The sequence below is a fragment of the Callorhinus ursinus genome, unplaced genomic scaffold, assembly GCF_003265705.2.
Source record: "Callorhinus ursinus isolate GAN/ISIS: 27379988/994484 unplaced genomic scaffold, GSC_fseal_2.0 scaffold50, whole genome shotgun sequence".
NCBI lineage: Eukaryota > Metazoa > Chordata > Mammalia > Carnivora > Otariidae > Callorhinus > Callorhinus ursinus.
Window position 1 is genome coordinate 8,245,828 of NW_027397112.1, and position 17,439 is coordinate 8,263,266.

General features: G+C 44.9%; 1 protein-coding gene across 4 annotated transcripts in view; it reads left to right on the forward strand.

The window, feature by feature from the left end:
- Nucleotides 1-1,100: 1,100 nt before the first annotated feature.
- ERN1 (endoplasmic reticulum to nucleus signaling 1) overlaps nt 1,101-17,439 on the forward strand; it is a 79,020-nt gene continuing 62,681 nt past the window's right edge. For all 4 annotated transcript variants that reach the window (XM_025890136.2, XM_025890137.2, XM_073883284.1 and 1 more), the window contains exon 1: nt 1,101-1,311. In XM_025890136.2, the coding sequence (XP_025745921.1) occupies nt 1,255-1,311 (57 nt within the window). In that variant the 5' untranslated portion in view covers nt 1,101-1,254. The remainder of the gene's footprint in view (nt 1,312-17,439) is intronic.

Genomic DNA, 17,439 nt, shown 5'->3' on the forward strand with positions numbered 1-17,439 from the left:
GCCTACTCCTTTTTCCCCAAACCCTGAAAAATCTTAGGCTGTCAGGTGAGGAAGTCAGGAAAAATTAGAGAAGTTGCTATCCCCTTTTTCTTTTTCTCCAAGGATATGTAAATGCTATGCTTTGAATCTTAGTTTATCTTGTTACAAACAATGTCTTCTCTCTCCACTTCCACCCAAGTGGAGAGCAGCATGGGACCCAGTGACCATATAGGTGCCAGATTTTAAATTCAGGTTAATAGTCCATAATCCTCAAATAGGTCTTGTATGAGTCCTCAACACACCCACTCCCTCCAATGAGTTGTGACACACGTCATCTCTAGCTCCACCAAGTCACATCTACTAAATGCCTCATAAACACACAACGCAAGCCGCTGAAATGGTTTCCTTCTTTGCTTATAATTTTTGGAGAATGACTTGGCTGTAGTTTATTACAAAGGGAAGAGATAGCTGTTGGACGAGATTTGAGGGGAATTCCTGAGGGCAAAGGGAAGAAAAGGGCCTTGGGGCTAGCTGAGAAACAGCAGGAGGACCCTAGAGCTGTGGACTTGCGCGCATGGCAGAACTGTTGTGTTTGCTGGAATCCCTGCCAGCTGCTGACCCTGGCTCCGGAGGTCGCCCATGATTCCACCACGACGGAAAGACGAATCGGGGGCTCTGGACAACTGGCACCGCCAGTCTCCTGGCCTTTCCCGTGATCGAGTCTTCCGAGTCTTAACGCAGCGGGTCTCTCCGCGGGGTTGGCGGGACCGCCTGGGGAAGGGGTGCACCCGCAGGGCGGGATTGCCGACCTCCCTCAGCCCTCGGCAAAGCTCCCTGCCTCAATCGCTCAGCGCCCCTACACGCCGGACACCCAGGCCTGGTCCTTCTCCCCCAGGAGCGGCGGCCGCCTGACGCCCGGCCAGCGGGAAGCCAGCACCGCCCCGGCCCCGCTCCGGCCCGCCCCGGCCCCGCCCCTCCGGCACGGCCCCGCCCAGACCCCGCCTCCGGGCCCGGCCCCCGCCCAGTTTCGGGGCCGCCCCTAGGTCGGCCCCGCCCCCGGCCCCGCCCCGACCGGAAGAAGCCCCGACACCCGGCGCTTTATAGGGCTGGGCATGGGGGTGCTGCCACCGCCTAGTCAGCTCTGCGTCCGCTGAAGTCCGGCCGCCGCGGCGCTGTCGTCGCGGCGCCCCCGCCCCGTCCTCAGCCCGCCCGCTCGCCCGCACCGCCCCCCCGGAGCCGGCCGGCTGGGCCGGGAGCCAGGCCCGAGTCCTCGCCATGCCGGCCCGGCTACTGCTGGCGCTGCTGGCGCTGCTGCTGCTGCCTGGCCCCGGGGTGAGTGACCGGGGGAGCGTGGGGTGAGGGACGGCGCGGGGCGGACTGGGGTCCGAGCCGGGAGCGCGGCGGCGGTGGCGGCCCAAGGCCCCGCGCGCCCCAGCGGAGGCTCGGGCAGGGCGTAGGAGACGGCGCCCGGCAGGGAGCGAGCACCTCCGGGCCGGTCTGAGTGGCGGCCGCCGTCGGCCGGGCCGAGGCGCCCGCCACCCGAGGGGCCTCGCCGGCCAGCGCGGCTGTCACGGGCAGCGTCTCCCGGGGCCCCGTGCGCTCCCGCACAACTTTGCGGCGTCCCGGCGGCACCTTGGGGCCTCTCGAAGGCCCCGGGCGCTTGGGAGGCCGCCCCACCTGCCGGACCCTTCCCACAGGTGGGCGCCCGCTCTGCCTGGCGGTGGCCTCGGGGCAAGGATGGAAGGGGCCCTACAGTCGAGGGGAAGGAATGTCTTGCGTTTATAATCCTTGTTTGAACTTTTAAAAATGCGAGAACTTTGGGAAACGAATGCCACGGGGTGCGGGCAAGCATTTTTCCCTGCGAGTGTGATTCTGCTTACCTGCCTTGCAGGTTTCTAAGTATTCAGAGGCAGGAGGCTTCCTTTTGTGCACCAAGACTTCGTGAAGCAAGTTAAGCTGTGGGATTTACACTCTTTTTAAAAGATCCCATGTGGGACAGCGGTGAAGCCGCTTCAGAACTTTAAATGAAAGACTTGTCTCCTCACGTAAGAGCACTGTGGAGCCGTATGAAACGTCTTTTCATCTTTTCCTGGAGAGAAGCGCCTGGATTACATTTATTTAACTATTTAAGGCCTTTACTCAGGCTGTGGATTTGGGCCCCGTGGCTGGGGAGGACATTTTGTGGACAGACTTGGCTTTTTTCCTTCTAGTTGAAAAAAACCTAAATTAGTGGTTTTTTTTTTTTTTTTTTTTTTTAAAACTCCTTGTTCAGGGCGCCTGGGTGGCTCAGTTGGTTAAGCGACTGCCTTCGGCTCAGGTCATGATCCTGGAGTCCTGGGATCGAGTCCCACATCGGGCTCCCTGCTCGGCGGGGAGACTGTTTCTCCCTCTGACCGTCTTCCCTCTCGTGCTCTCTATCTCTCATTCTCTCTCTCAAATAAATAAAAAAATCTTAAAAAAAAAAAAAAACTTGTTCAGGTTGTGGGTATGGTACATTGGTTCAGGTTCTTGTTTAATGACTTCCACTATGTACCTTTTAATATGGTATATCATGTACCAGGTGTCCAGGTGGAGAATTGACATGTGTGTACCTGAGTACCACAGTGTGAAGTCTTCGGAGGTTATGCACTTGGTAAATAATAGTCTGTGCTCTTGGAGTGACAAGAATTTGGAAATAGATGAAGTAAAATATAAGATCACCCTTTTCAAATTTGGGGTTTTTCTAAGGGGAAAATTTGTACACACTTCGCAGTAGAACTCATGTAAGTTTTTTTTTTTTTTTGAGATTTTATTTATTTTAGAACACAAGCGGGGGAAGGGGGAGGGAGCAGAGGGAGAGGAAGAAGCTGACTCTGGGCTGACCAGGGAGCCCCATGGGGTTTGATCCCAGGACCCTGAGCCCAAGGCAGATGCTTAACAGACTGAGCCACCCAGGTGTTCCAGGTTTTTCTTCTAATTAAAAAAGATAATCCACTTTCACAACTAGGGTCACATTTTGAACTTGAACACTTCACGTTGGTTAACTCTTCCTCGGCATCTATTCATAAATAAGAGTATTAAATAGAATGACCAAACAAATGATATGGAAATCGATCATTTCATATCAGGGCTTAGATATATATGGTTTTCTTTGCCACATCTTTCCATGGGCTGTTATTTCACAGGATTCTAGTATTTTAGTTATTGAGTAACTTAGAGCCAAAAATAACTATTTAGCTTTAGTTGGGACTATAGTTTCAGTTTGTGTAAATATTTCCAAATTGTATTTAGAAATCCAAACTTCTCAAAGTTCATGGTAAAATATTCCAGACCCTTATCAAAAAGTTACATTTTAGTGTAACTGCTTTGTAAGTAAAATGTCAATTTCACTCCCAGAATTATCTACCAGTAAAAATTTTGATCCCCACACATAGAATTATTATTTTAAATTCTAAATGGAACCCATTGCAGAGTTTGCAGTTAAACTAGGCAACAGTGATGTCCCGCAAAACATATTGGGTGTAAAATTGGACAAACCTGAGTTCAAACTGGACACTGGTTAGCTGTGCCCTCAGACGAATTACTTTTTAGAGAGTCTTTCCTGATACATGAAGCAGGGAGAACTAGCACATGTGAGGGCACCTTGCATATCATAGGTAATAAATGTAACCCCCCCATGTTTTTACTGTCATTTTTTTTAACGTTATACTATGCCTCTGCAAAGAATATTTTTCAATGCTCTTTTTTTAAGTTTTAAATTTATTTTAAGTAATCTCTACACCCAGTGTGGAGCTCGAACTCATGACCCTGAGATCAAGAGTCACGTGCTCTACTGACTGAGCCAGCCAGGTGCCCCAGTGCTGTTTCTTTTTGATTGATGAAATAACTAGGGCGTTGGGAGCAGTACTGTGAGTTTCTTTCAAGAGTGTGTGTCTGATTGAGCCAGACATTGACTCATCCTAGGCTGAAATTCGAGGCTATCATATCCAAAATGCAGTAACATCGGTGTTACCTACTTCAGGCTGTCTCCTGTTAATCCAAATTGTGCTTATTTAGTGAGTGTTTTCCCTCCTTCCTGGGCCTGGATCTTGTACCCAGTGTTGGTTTGTGTTACATCATCGCTGTCCTGTAGTTCTCATTTAATGGTGTTTATGTACCATTTCTGTCAAGTACCAAACAGATTTGTAGCATGTGAGGCAAAATGCTTTCTTCAACTATAATATATACGATTTCTTTTATTCAGCCAGTGTTTTGGTTTTAGAGGAGAATAAACAACGTCACTTAGAACTGAGGACCATGTGTGTACGAAAACACACTGAGGATACCATCTGAGACATGAGTCTTAACTAAAAATGTCCTTGCTTATCATTTGCTCTGATAGTTATCATGCGCAGGAATGATCCTACAAGGCAATATCAAGTATTTATACTGCGGCCGTGAGGAGAATGTTTCATTAAGCTCATATCAGGGCTGCTGATCATGAAATTGGACTGTAGTTGTTCACGTGTGTGTGTGTTTAGGTTCATTAACCTGCCTGCCCATTGGGCTTTCCACAGTAGTTTAGCTTCTCAGAGCACAAGAGAAAATGTGTATGAGAGTTCCTCTTGAGAGTGTTCAACAATAGATCATATTCCTGAACATAAAACCAGTGAGCTACGTAAAGGTTTCTTCTTGTCTGGACAGAATAGTGCCACTTGCATGGTCCTGCGGGGGAGAGAGTTCTTTGCCTGCATCAGATTTTGACTCCATTTTTCAGGTTGAGGAATCTTTGGATAAAGATTTCATTTTCACTGGAAACCTCTCTGGTTTGGGGATCCAAAGTAATCTTTAGGTTCAATAGTGTCTATGTTTTATAATGATCAAATGTTCTCTCTAAAGAGATGATATAGGCGAGAAAAATGTAATGTATTATTTTAATGGATTCAGTTTTTATTATGCACAAATAACTAGGGGCCTGTAACCTAGCAATATGATTAGAGTGTGATGCTGGCTTAAAAAATAGGGACAGTGAATCATAGTTTGTGAATAATAAACATGCTGGTTGGCTATATTTCCCAGGGGTTGGGGATTTTTTTTTTTTTTCTATCTTTATCTTCACCTATATCCCCTGTTTGGTTTCAGACTTCCTTGCCTCAGAGCAACACATTCTTAGTGATATTTAAGTGAATGCCACAGACAAGATATGGGCTAGGAAAAGTAGAACTTTTAAAAGTAATCATAAGCTCCCTGCTTGCATTCTTTTTTTTAAAGTTATTTTTAGTTTCTACGTAATTTCTTTCTTTCTTTCTTTTTTTTTTTTAATGTAAGCTCTATGCCCAATATGGGGCTTGAACTCACAACCCTGAGATCAAGAGTCACATGCTCGACTGAACCAGCCAGGCAGCCCTCTGCATCACTTCTGATTATCATATGATCTTTGTTCATGTACAGACACAGCAAATACAGCAGCATAAAAATAATGTGTTCTGTATTTATGTTTAGTTTCACAGAAGTTTTCTGTAACTGTTAGGATATTTTCTGAGTATGTTATTGAATTTGTCACTTTGACTAGCACCTTGGTAAACCATCATCCATGCCAAAAGCATTTGAGCCTTCTGTGCCCAGCCTGAGGTTGGAGACGGGTCTTACTGACCAGGATCGGTATGGTAATAAACCATGCTTTGCCTAGTGGCCACCCTACTGGGATCATATGGGTTGTTTCTAGTCTTCTTACTATTATAAGGAAAGGTATATTTCCCTTTCTTCAAATCTTCTCTGTTTGGTGCTTTCTGTGTAACATGGGAAGATTTTCAAAAATCCCTCAAAGTAATCCTATTTTTATAGAAATGTGAAAAAGCTTAGATAAGTAAATTAAAACAGTAAACCTGTACTATCCAAACATTATCTCTGTTAACATTTTTAAGAGCTTTATTGACATAATTCACATATCCTACAGTTCACCCATTTAAAGTATATAATTCAATGGTTTTTAGTATATTCACAGAACTGTGCAAACATCACAATTTTGTAATATTTTCATCATCCCCAAAAGAAACTCCATACCTATTAGCTGTCACTCCCCATTTCCCACTTACCTCCCAGCCTCTGGCAGCCAGAAATCTTTCTCTATCTATAGATTTGCCCTGGACATTTCATAGAAATAGAATCATGCTGCATATGATCTTTTGTAACTGGCTTCTTTCATTAGCATAATGTTTTCAAGGTTCATTCATGTTGTATTGATGTTTTGTTCTTTTTTTATTGCTGAATAATAGTCCATTATGTGGATATACCACATTTTGTTTATCCATTCATAAGTTGATGGACATTTGGGTTTTTTCCCCTTTTTGGCTGTTATGAATAATGCTGCCATGAACATTTGTTTACAGATTTTTGAATGGCCATGTATTTTCATTTTTCTCGAGTATATACCTAGGCGTGAGATTTCTGGGTCATGTGGTAAGTATGTTTAATCTTTTAAGGAACTGGCAAACAATTTTCCAAAGCACCTGTACTAATTGACATTCCTACTTGCAATGTAGGAGGGTTCTAACTTCACATCCTCACCAACACTTGATATTCTCTTTTTGACTGTAGTCAGCCTAGTGGGTATGAAGTGCTAATTCATTATGGTTTTGATTTGCATTTCCCTGATGGCTGATCTAATGTCTTGATATATATCCTTCCAGACATTTTCTTCTGTGCACATATTTGCATAGATATTTTTCTTCCCCAAACTGGAACATATCCTAGATCTTTCTGTGTCAATAAATTTAATTCTGCAACATTATTCTCACAGTGGCATACTACTTCTCTGAATGGATATACCGTGATTTTTTGGTTTTGTTTTGTTTTTTTGGATATACCATAATTTGGCCATTCAGCCATTTAGATATTGAGGCTGTTTTTGATTTTCATTACTATAAGCAATGTGATGGGGTGCCTGGGTGGCTCAGTCGGTTAAGTGCCTTTGGCTCAGGTCATAATCTCAGGGTCCTAGGATCAAGCCCCGCATCAGCTCCCAGCTCAGCGGGGAGTCTGCTTCTCCCTCTACTCTGCTCCTTCCCCTGCTCATTCTCTCTCTCTCACTCAAATAAATACAATCTTTTTTTTTAAAGATTGTATTTATTTATTTGAGAGAGAGAATAAGAGATAGCACGAGAGGGAAGAGGGTCAGAGGGAGAAGCAGACTCCCTGCTGAGCAGGGAGCCCGATGTGGGACTCGATCCCAGGACTCCAGGATCATGACCTGAGCCGAAGGCAGTCGCTTAACCAACTGAGCCACCCAGGCGCCCTAAATACAATCTTTTTTAAAAAGAAAAAACAACAATGTGATAAACCTCTTGTTGCTAAGTATATCTTTTTTTTCCCTTTTTTTTTTTTAAGATTTTATTTATTTATTTGACAGAGAGAGAGAGCAAAGTAGGCAGAGAGACAGGCAGAGGGAGAGGGAGAAGCAGACTTTGCGCTGAGCAGGGAGCCTGATGGGGGGCTCCATCCAAGGACCCTGAGATCATGACCTGAGCTGAATGAACTGCCTGAGCCTTAATTGACTGAGCCACCCAGGCGCCCCTGTTGCTGAGCATATCTTAACTGCCTAATTATTTCCTTGGAATAAATTCTCAGAACCAGAATTTTCTAATCTTATTTACTCTTGCCTTCTTCCCCAGCCTCCAGGGAATACTTGATGTTTTAAAAAAGCACAAAACTAACCTTTAAATTGGTTTTATAGCAACCGTTTTAAAGTAACCTGTTTTCTTTTAGTAGTGTGGATTTTAGGTCAAGTGAAAATGGAATGTTTAGATCTTGTTTTGTTTATATTTTGAAGATGTAAATAACCTCAGCAGTGTCTTGATGACCCCTTCTATACCTAAAAGCTGCTGAGAAATGTTTTATTCTGATTTGTTAAGTGACTTGTTTGCAGAGTCCTTTGGTCTGCAGTGGTTTCAGATCAGCTTTCTAGCAGATGTGGCTCCCATAAACACCCTGAAATACCTCGGGATAATTCTGCAAGTTTGGTTTTGAGGGTAGCCGACCTTCTGCAGACAAGATTCTTTCTGTAGTTTGTCATGAGGCCATTTAAGTTTTTGCCTCAAGGCTGTTAATAAATCAAGAGTTGGTGCATTGACTGTCCCTTGTAGAGACCATAGTTCTTAAAACATATAGCTTGTCCGGACAGGTGTTTTTCCTGGGAAGATTCAGGTACCACTTGACAATGGAGTGATGCCTTTGGTGGTGTTTTGTCTTTTCCACAAACATACCTAAACTAACTCATCCAAAAGAATGTTGTGTCTTTCCAAATAATCACCCCTTCAAGGGTCAGGGTTCATGTCATACAAATCAGTTGGAAAAAAAATTTTTTTTTTTTTTTTACTTTTCAATATTTCATTTAGGAATTTTTTAACCCATTTAATAATTCAGGAACCCTAAAAAATATTTACTCTTAAGCCAATGATACACAATTTAAAACCTTTCCCAATTCCTTCTGGTACTTGCTTGAATATAACTTCTACATGGTTCACACTGAAATTTTGATCAAAACTGTTACTCAACTTGATTGTATAATTTATTGAGGACATGTATAATTTATTGAGGACACTTGTATTTGATTTTTGGTTGTTTTTAAAAACCAACTGAACACTTTCTATCACTTAGGGGATTCAAAAGTATATTCTTTAAGGGGATTTCCAAAAAACTCCAGAAATATTGTGAGCAGTGGGAGCATATACAAATAAATGGATACCCTCCCAAGATAACTAGAGTCAGGGTAGAAGGAGTCTTGTTGATCTAGCCCAGTGGCTCTCCGTATTTTCCCCACCCCAAGTAAGGAACAGGACAGTACACATCCATCAGTAACAGTGGGAGCACATTAGAACCTTGGAGGGTGATATTTGGGGCATATACCATGTCCTCCCCTCCCAAGTTGAACAATAGCTGCTCTGCTGTGCTCCCCAGAGTGGACAGGTGAGGAAGCTGACGCCAGAGAGGGCTGGTGACCTGTCCAAGATCATGCTTCAGTGGTGGAACTGAACTTTGAATCTAATCCTCCTGCTTCCCTTTGAAGAGCAGCTCCTACAGTGCTTATGTCCGGTGGGTTTGTTAGAACATCAGTTTACTCCAGTCACACCCTGAGCAGGTGACCGACCATGTTACAAGGAGAGATTGGCTCTAGAGAAGGACTGGGCAGAGAAGAAAGTAGACTTCCTTGGAAGCTTCAGGAACATGCTCAGAAAATGGTCTTGTTCCTCCCATGAAAGTCATGGCCTCTTACCCTTTGTTCCAGTAGTAGAAAGATGCAGCTTTGAGGTGGAAACATTGCCTTCACCTGAGACTCTCCATCAGCGAGAAAGAGCATTTTCAACTCTGGAGCCAAGTACAGTGATGGTGGATAGAGTGGAGATTCAGAGGCCCTTAAAACCAGGTCATAGTTGAAGCTCATTTCTTCGCTTAGGTCTAATAATAACCAAGCAGGTGCATGTTTTTCAGTAAGATCTTGCCCAGAAATGTTTCTGAAATAGCAAAACTGAAAGTTCATGTCTTAAAAGCCTTTAACCAGAGTTGCTCTTCCATGGTGCAGTTTTTGGTACAGAATCCTGAAAAGCTAGAACCCTCTAATCATCAGGCTGGGCCTGGGGTGTTGACCTTTGCAGAGGCCCTTACCTCCCAAGCGGTTCTGGCACCAGGACGTGGGTCTGTGGTGACAGGAGAGAGAGCGGCCTTGGCCCTTGGACCATAGTGGAGGGACGAAGGTTAGCTTTGGTGGGTCTCGGGAGAGTGTAATGAGGGAGAGAGGAGACCCCCAAGAAGGTGCCCTGGTGGGGCAGGGGGAGGGCTGTTGCTTCTCTTGCTGGTTTGCCCTAGAAGGAAGGGACCTTGTCTTGCTTATCTGTATCCTCTGTGGCATTTAGCATGGTGAGTTGGCCATACCCATTGCAGGGAGCACTCAGCAGATAATGATTAAATATTCCTTTTTGAAGCTCTTTAAGACCAATAAAACAAGGAGCTGTTTTATCGTCAGGCATGTGGGTTGTGGATTTCTTAGGGGGGAGTTGGGGGGGGAGGAAGATGTTGCTGTACCCTTTAATGGGATCTCATCAGTAGTGTTTCTACAGCGTGAGAGGGCCTTCCAGGATACTTGGTTGGGTGGGCATCAACCGTAGTATGTGGGACCCTCTTGATGGGCTCCTCACATCAGTAATGAGATTAATTTTTCCATTGCCAAACCCTGCGAGATAAATGGTCTGTGATTATTCCGAGTCAGTTTCATTTTTCACTCAGCATGGTGTTTCATTGTTAAAAAATGAACCTTGGTATAGGGTTGTCCTCTTATGTATTAAACATGATTTCCGTAGTTAGTAGACTATAATTATAATTCAAAACCAGCGCTTTCTCCAGTGGATTATTTCCTCACCCCCCATTTCAGATGAGGGAATAATTGTTTGTCTAGGCTGCAGAAGTGTTTGCCAGGGAAACCAGGTTTTTTCATACGTTTTGTGAACAAACGGTGCTGTCAGAATCCCTGGATATTGTCATTGATCTACAGTTGGGTCATAGGAGTTTGTTGACCAAACTGAACCAGATCTCTTTTCTCTTAACAACCTGTCACTCCTGAGGGGGCCTTTGGGAGTGAGAGAAACACCTGCCTAGAGGGCCACAGCTGCAACTAGGAATGTGTTACTTGAGGCAGTGCCTCTCAGACCTGGCTGAATTAGTCACCTAGAGTCACCTGGGGTGCTCTTTAAAAACCCTCTGTTCAGGCACCACCCAAGGTGACTGAAATTGGAATCTCTAGGAATGGAGCCCAGCACCCTTTAAAAAAAATTTTTTTTTCCCCCTAAGCCCCAGATGATTCTAATGTGCTGTCAGGTAATTCTTGTAGTTAATCGTGGACAGAGCAAATGCATCTCCCTGTGCCCTGTCACATCACAGAGCGCTAGACCAGACTGGAGACAGGTTTGGCTCATTCTGTAGAGAAACTGAGATTGATACATTCTGCTAGTTAGTGGCAGAACTAGTAATGGACCAGTTCGCATTGCTTTTTCTAATATATTGTAGTGCCCAACTTTTAATCAACAAGTAATTCCAGGCTGCAAGTACTGACTACTGAAATTCCTTTTTAGGGACGCCTGGGTGGCTCAGTCGGTTAAGCGTCTGCCTTCGGCTCAGGTCATGATCCCAGGATCCTGGGATCGAGCCCTGCATCGGGCTCCCTGCTCAGCGGGAAGCCTGCTTCTCCCTCTCCCTCTTCCTGCCACCCTGCCTGCTTGTGCTCTCTTTCTCTCTCCCTCTCTATCTCTCCGACAAATAAATAAATAAAATCTTTTAAAAAATTGCTTTTTAAGAAATCAGCTTTAGCTTATAAACTGGCTTTGTATTTTTTTTTAAGATTTTATTTATTCATGAGAAAGAGAGAGCACAAGCAGGGGGAGAGGGAGAGGCCAACTCCCCGCTTAGTTGGGAGCCTGACACTGGGACTGGATTCCAGGACCTGGAGATCATGACCTGAGCCGAAGGCAGACACTCAGTCATCTGAGCCACCCAGGCGCCCCAAAACTGGCTTTGTATTGAATACACTTAATCATTGAATTATAAGATGTTTAGAATTATTTAAAGTTCTACTTCATTCTTACTTGGTATTTTTGCCTTCTCCATATGTTAAGAGGCCTAAGGAATCAGAATAATTCTGGCTTCCGGGTTCCTTTACAGTACCCTCTCTGAGTTGTTTTTCTTTTAAAGATTTTATTTATTTTTGTGAGAGAATGAGTGAGAGAGCACGTGTGTGCGTGCACAAGTTGGGGAAGGGGCAGAGGGAGAAGCAGACTCCCCATTGAGCAGGGATCCCCACGGGGGCTCGATCCCAGGGCCCTAGGATTGTGACCTGAGCTGAAGGCAGACGCTTCACGGGACTGAGCCATCCAGGCGCCTCCCTCTCTGAGTTAAAAGAGCCTGCTGGAGCCAGAGTGAAGCAGCTAAGGGGAGTGGGTGTGGAAGAAATGTGTGAAAGGAGTAGGTTTGATAAAGTACAAGAATGAAGCATATAAACAAAAAGGAACTATCTTATCAGGGTGAGAATGTGGGTTGGAAGCCAATCGTGGGAGGGTACGGTTTGTGATACTTCCCTTCTCCTGGGAGGGCTGGATATCCAGATTATTCATCAGCCCTTGGGGATTTTGCAGCAGGTGCACAGTTGAAGGGACTGACAGTAGAACGCACGTGGGAGCTGGCCAGCTCGTTGTCTCAAGCGACTGGACTAGCCTTGGTTGTTACCCTAGGAATCCAAATGGGTGGTTTAGAAGCAAGGGGAACTTGCTTCTAAGTTTTACGTTGACTGGGCTTGACCAACTCTAACGCCCTGGATTGGGAGGTCACTCTTTGATGACAGCTTCTGCATGGGGCCGGGCATGGGGCCGGGCATCTGACCTGACAGAGTTGGGTGAACTTCAGGACAGGGGCCATGTTTTCCTGACCGAACTTCATGCTGAAAGCAAATCCCAGTTCTGTACTCCTCAAGTAGACAGATAGGTGTAGTTTGTCATTTTAGCTGTTCTGAAACGTAGTTTTATAGGCACACTCTCCTGTTTTCATGTGTATTTTGACCCCTATGATACACATGTATTTTTTCAGTGAGCGGGAGATGGGAGGGGAGGGGTTGGGTGCTAGCCAGCAAGGAGACTTTGGACAAATGAGTTATTTCCTTTCCCTTTCCTCATCCATAAAATAAGGCATGAAACTAGAAAATCTAGGCCAGCCTATTCCTAAATGTCTTCCCAAATTAGGAACACCATTTAGGTTAAAGTGACTAGCGCCCCCCCCCCCCGCCCCCGTACAGCTTTACAGCTTTACATCCACCCTTACCTGGGTGGTCGAAGTTGGGAAGGCTGCTTTGGGCCTCCCAGCTTCCCTAGCTCCCGAATGTGGTGGATTCCATCTGTTCATTTATTTATTCACCCATTTTATTGGGTATATATTATATGTAAGCACTATTTGAGGTGCTTGGGGCACATTAATGAACACAACAAGACATGCCCTCACGAAAACCTCTACTTGGTAGAGAGTCAAGCCACAATAGCATGATAAATACATAAACCTATTGTGAAAAATTGGTAACAGTTTTATGGAAAGAAAGAAAACCTAGAGCAGAGCAAGGGAGATGAGGGCCTGGGAGTTGCCACAACAGTGGGCCGTGGTTTCATCCAGTGTCGCTCACCTGTCCTGTAAGGTGCAGCACAAGCGTGGGGCCTTCCCTGACCACTTGTCCTCCCTTAGACAAGAGCCCTTCCCCTACTCTGAGTGACATCACATCACACAGTGTTGGCATTAATGTATGGGTTTGTACCCTAGTTTGTTTCTAATCTCCTGAAGGACTGGTATTGACAACTCATGTATGTTTGAAAATACTGAGCAAATATGAGGTATTGAGTGTAACTGTTGCCAATTTTTAATGACAACATAACAAGAGAAAGTTTAAAATTCTATCAAGGAAATCTTAGAAACCCCCACAATTCAGGGAACAGAGCCAGCAATTCTTTGGTTTTTGTGATGGCTCTGCTCCCAAATATACATGTGGTATGTATATATTTTTTACAAACAAAATTAAATAGTTTTTTTCTATTGTAGAAGTATCTATAAGCTCTCTAGCTAAATTCAAATACTGCAACAAAGATGTAAAGCCAGGTTCGGGGAATCTCTGACTTCAAAGGCACCACCTCTCTCTGAACAATCGAGTGACCTTATCCTATAGTTGTGTTAGGGTTCATTTTCCACTTGCTGTGGTCTGGTTTTGCAAAGCAGAAAACGGTTTCCTTTATGCATAGAGATTAAGAACAAGTTTATCTGAAGTTCTGGCACTCAGCTGACTGGGAACCAAACCACAGTTGCTTCGAAAACCAATCCCAGGTCCTCTTGATCTGTTAGTTCAGTACTAGGAAATCTTTAGGGCTTTTGGTGCCAGGGTAAAGTTCAATCACTTATCTGATTTGTGGTTTGGAGAAGACCAAGATCACCCTTTCAGTTTAGGAGGTAGTTGGTTTTAGTATCTATAGCAAGAATGTGCGCATGGGAGTCACCGATTTCCTCCTACATAACATTAGTTTATTTCTATGGTATTTCTTTTCCCCACCCTGAACCTTAAGTGAATCAGATTATTACTAATTTCCAATGTTGAAATATTTCAAGATAAGTGGAGACAGTGGGATGTTGAAAGACCAGGATTGGGAATGACTCTGCTTAAAGGCATCAAGACTTTAAAACTCTTTCAAATTCTTATGTGGGTTTTGGGCTTTTTTTTTTTTTTTTTTTAAGGAAGTCATAATAATTTATTGTAGATGATGTCTTTCTGGTGTCTCTGGAACATTTTGGGGGATGTTTTGATTGGTTGGGGCTAGAAGAATCTGCAGTAAAGCCTGAGGAGGGATGAAGGCCTGGTAAATCATGGATCATCACATTTCTGAGCTAACAGGCAGATTCAACCCAGTCGTCTTACTTTGTAGAATCAGAAACTGATACCCAGAGAGATTTAATGACTTGCCGAGAGCCCAAACCCCACTTCATACTCCCATGCCCCATCTCCTTTCCTTTCAGCTTCGTTCACCCAGAAGCATATGTTGAGCATGTTCCAGGCTCATGGGGATACCTGAGGAACTTTGAGGTTTTTTAACTTGGAGTTTTGAGGGCATGATTAACGGGCTTTGGAGTTTACAAGAATGCAGGCTAGGCCACAGAGTCAAGAAGAAGGCCTGAGCTGGGAAGTATGGGTTCAGAATCTTAGGGAATTGCTCCAGGCACCGGTCTGCTGTCCAGAGGCATGGATGTGGACCTACCATCGTTTCCTTTTTACTACTTCTCTGCCAGATGGTAAACTCCTTGAAGGCAGGAGCTTTATAGGCCTTGGGACTCCAGTGCCTTATGTATGACAGGACCCCTCTTCCTGTATATCTGTAGGCTAAAAGAGAGCCTAGCTCTCTTGCTTTACTTGCTTTACTAGCAAGTAAATTGGGCATGGAAGAGTCAGCCAACAGGAAGAAGTGTGAAACAGGGAGTGCCTGGAAGAGATTGATAAATACTTCATATCCTTGCCAACCTTCTTGAGTAATGTGGGACTGTGATCTGGTGACTTACCTCATTTTATAAGGTTAGTACCCCCGAGATTTCTGCCTGCAGGACAGAAATGGCCCTGGCACTGACAGGTACTGGGGAGATGGAGCACCCCAGAAGTTTAAGAGAACTTCAGAGGGAGCTTTCTGATCCCACGTGTGGGGAGCTAGACAGAGAAGTCCCTCAGGTGCGGGGTCTTGGAAAGCAAGAGTCCTTATACTGGGATTCGCTCTATAGCCATATTTCACCACAACAGTGATTTACTGAACCTGCCCATGAAGTTTTGGTGTGTTTTGCTCATACTCAGCGATAAACCAGTTAGGAAACATTAGTCTAAGATTAGGATAAGTTAAAACACCAGAGAAGACTCACCTGGGGTGTGAACACAGATAGTCTGTGTTTGGTATATCAAATATTTCACCTTAGGGGAGGGTTGTTTTCCCCTCTAGATGTGCTTTACACCAATCAGAATAGTATACCTTCCTATTCTTTCTGTGAGCAGCAAGGGTAACAAACACATGAAGAAGGTTCTGATTTTGTGGCTCACTCTGCATGAATGTGCACTTGGGCTTCTGTCTGCTTCCCCGGCCCCACCTTAGCCCATTCCCCCCAGAGGTCTTCACACACAGTAAATTATCTTTAGTCTCAGGACCTTTGCATAGGCTGCTTCCACTCCCCAGGCTGTTCTGCCCTTCCTTACCCCGCCCCCCCCATAGATCTTAATTCAAATGTCACTCCTTTAGGAAAACCTTTGGCACTATGCTCCCGGGCACCCCCATCATGAGACCACAGCAACTTCTTCTAGGCTCTCTTGGTTCCCTGTGTCTTTCACAGCACCCACTGCAATTTGTCATTCTGTTTGTGTGATTTATTTACTGTGGTCCGTTATTGGACTATAAACGCCACCAGGGCAGGAATAGATCTGTTATGATTAGATCCTGTTGCCTTACATAGTTCTTGATTAGTTGTTGTAATAAGAACTGGCACCCACACAGTGCTCACTGTATACCAGGCACGGTTCTAAGAACTTTACATGTACTGACTCATTTAAACCTCCCAACAGCTCTATGAAGTAGGTATTATGACTGTCCCCATTTCCGGGTGAGGAAACCGGAGAGCTGCCCGGGGATGGTCTGGCTCCGGAGTCTGCCCTTCTAGCAGCCACACTGCCAAGCACTATGTTGAAGCATAACAAATGGAAGTTGAATTATCAAGCATCATCAGAGAACGGGGGCTAGGACATGAGTGAGTTTCCAGATAATTCAAATACAGTCCCTGAACTTGAAATGTACCGTTTGGTGAAAATCTCTTCAGCACTTATATTCTCCTTCCTGCTTAAACACCACCAACCAAACATATTTTAACCTTTCCTTAATTATTCAGATTGTCAGCACCAGCTCCTGTCTACTCACTGTCTGCCCACGAGGGTAAATAGGGAGCAGTTGAGCTACTCTGAGACAGAGTAGATAATCAGGTTTTTGAGTGTATTTACTCTCTGATGGCATCTTTGGCTACCACCAATTTCTTTAAATCTTTTTTTTTTTTTTTAAGATTTAATTTATTTATTTGACAGAGAGAGACACAGCGAGAGCGGAGAGCAGGAATACAAGCAGGGGGAGCAGGGGAGGGAGAAGCAGGCTTCGCACTGAGCAAGGAGCCTGATGCGGGGCTCGATCCCAGGACCCTGGGACCATGACCTGAGCTGAAGGCAGACGCTTAACGACTGAGCCACCCAGGTGCCCCCACCAATTTCTTTAATAAAACGATCTTCCCTAGTATTTACATAACTCTTGTCTTTGACATTCTTAACATTTATTTTGCTTTCTTAGCATTTAAAGAGATGTTGCTGTTCCTCAGTTTTCAAAAGAAAAAACGGATTTGGGAGCTTTGCCACCTTGCCCCACAATGTGGATGCCCTCCTAAGCCACTTTTCTGACCTGGAGAAATTGGCAGTAAGATTGGATGACCTCCAGACGAGGCAGAAGCCTGACCAGCATGATGACTTTAGGAAGAGGCCTCTGGGAAAACGGAGCCTGTTGGCAGCAGAGTGGCTTTCTCCTCCCATCCCTGGGCCGGATGGTCATTTTTCCTTTGTCAGCAGGGAGTTGTGTTCTTGGTGTCTGGAAGGGCTTCTTCCTTGACCCCAAAGGCTTGGTAACTCCCTGTCGGTAATGCTTTGCTGCTTCTGTTCTCTGCCCACTGCTCAGTAAGCTGGAGAAAGCAGCCTTGTTCCATCCGGGCCAGTCCTCTTGCTTTGCTCTGGTTTCTCAGCCCTCAGTTTTCACACCACAACTCTGTAGACTTGGTTGTGTCAACACAGTCTTCTAAACAGTCTCTTTTGCGTTCCTAGCTCCATCCACATGTGTGAGAATTGCATGGGGTTGTGTACATTTGCCTCTCAGAGAAGCC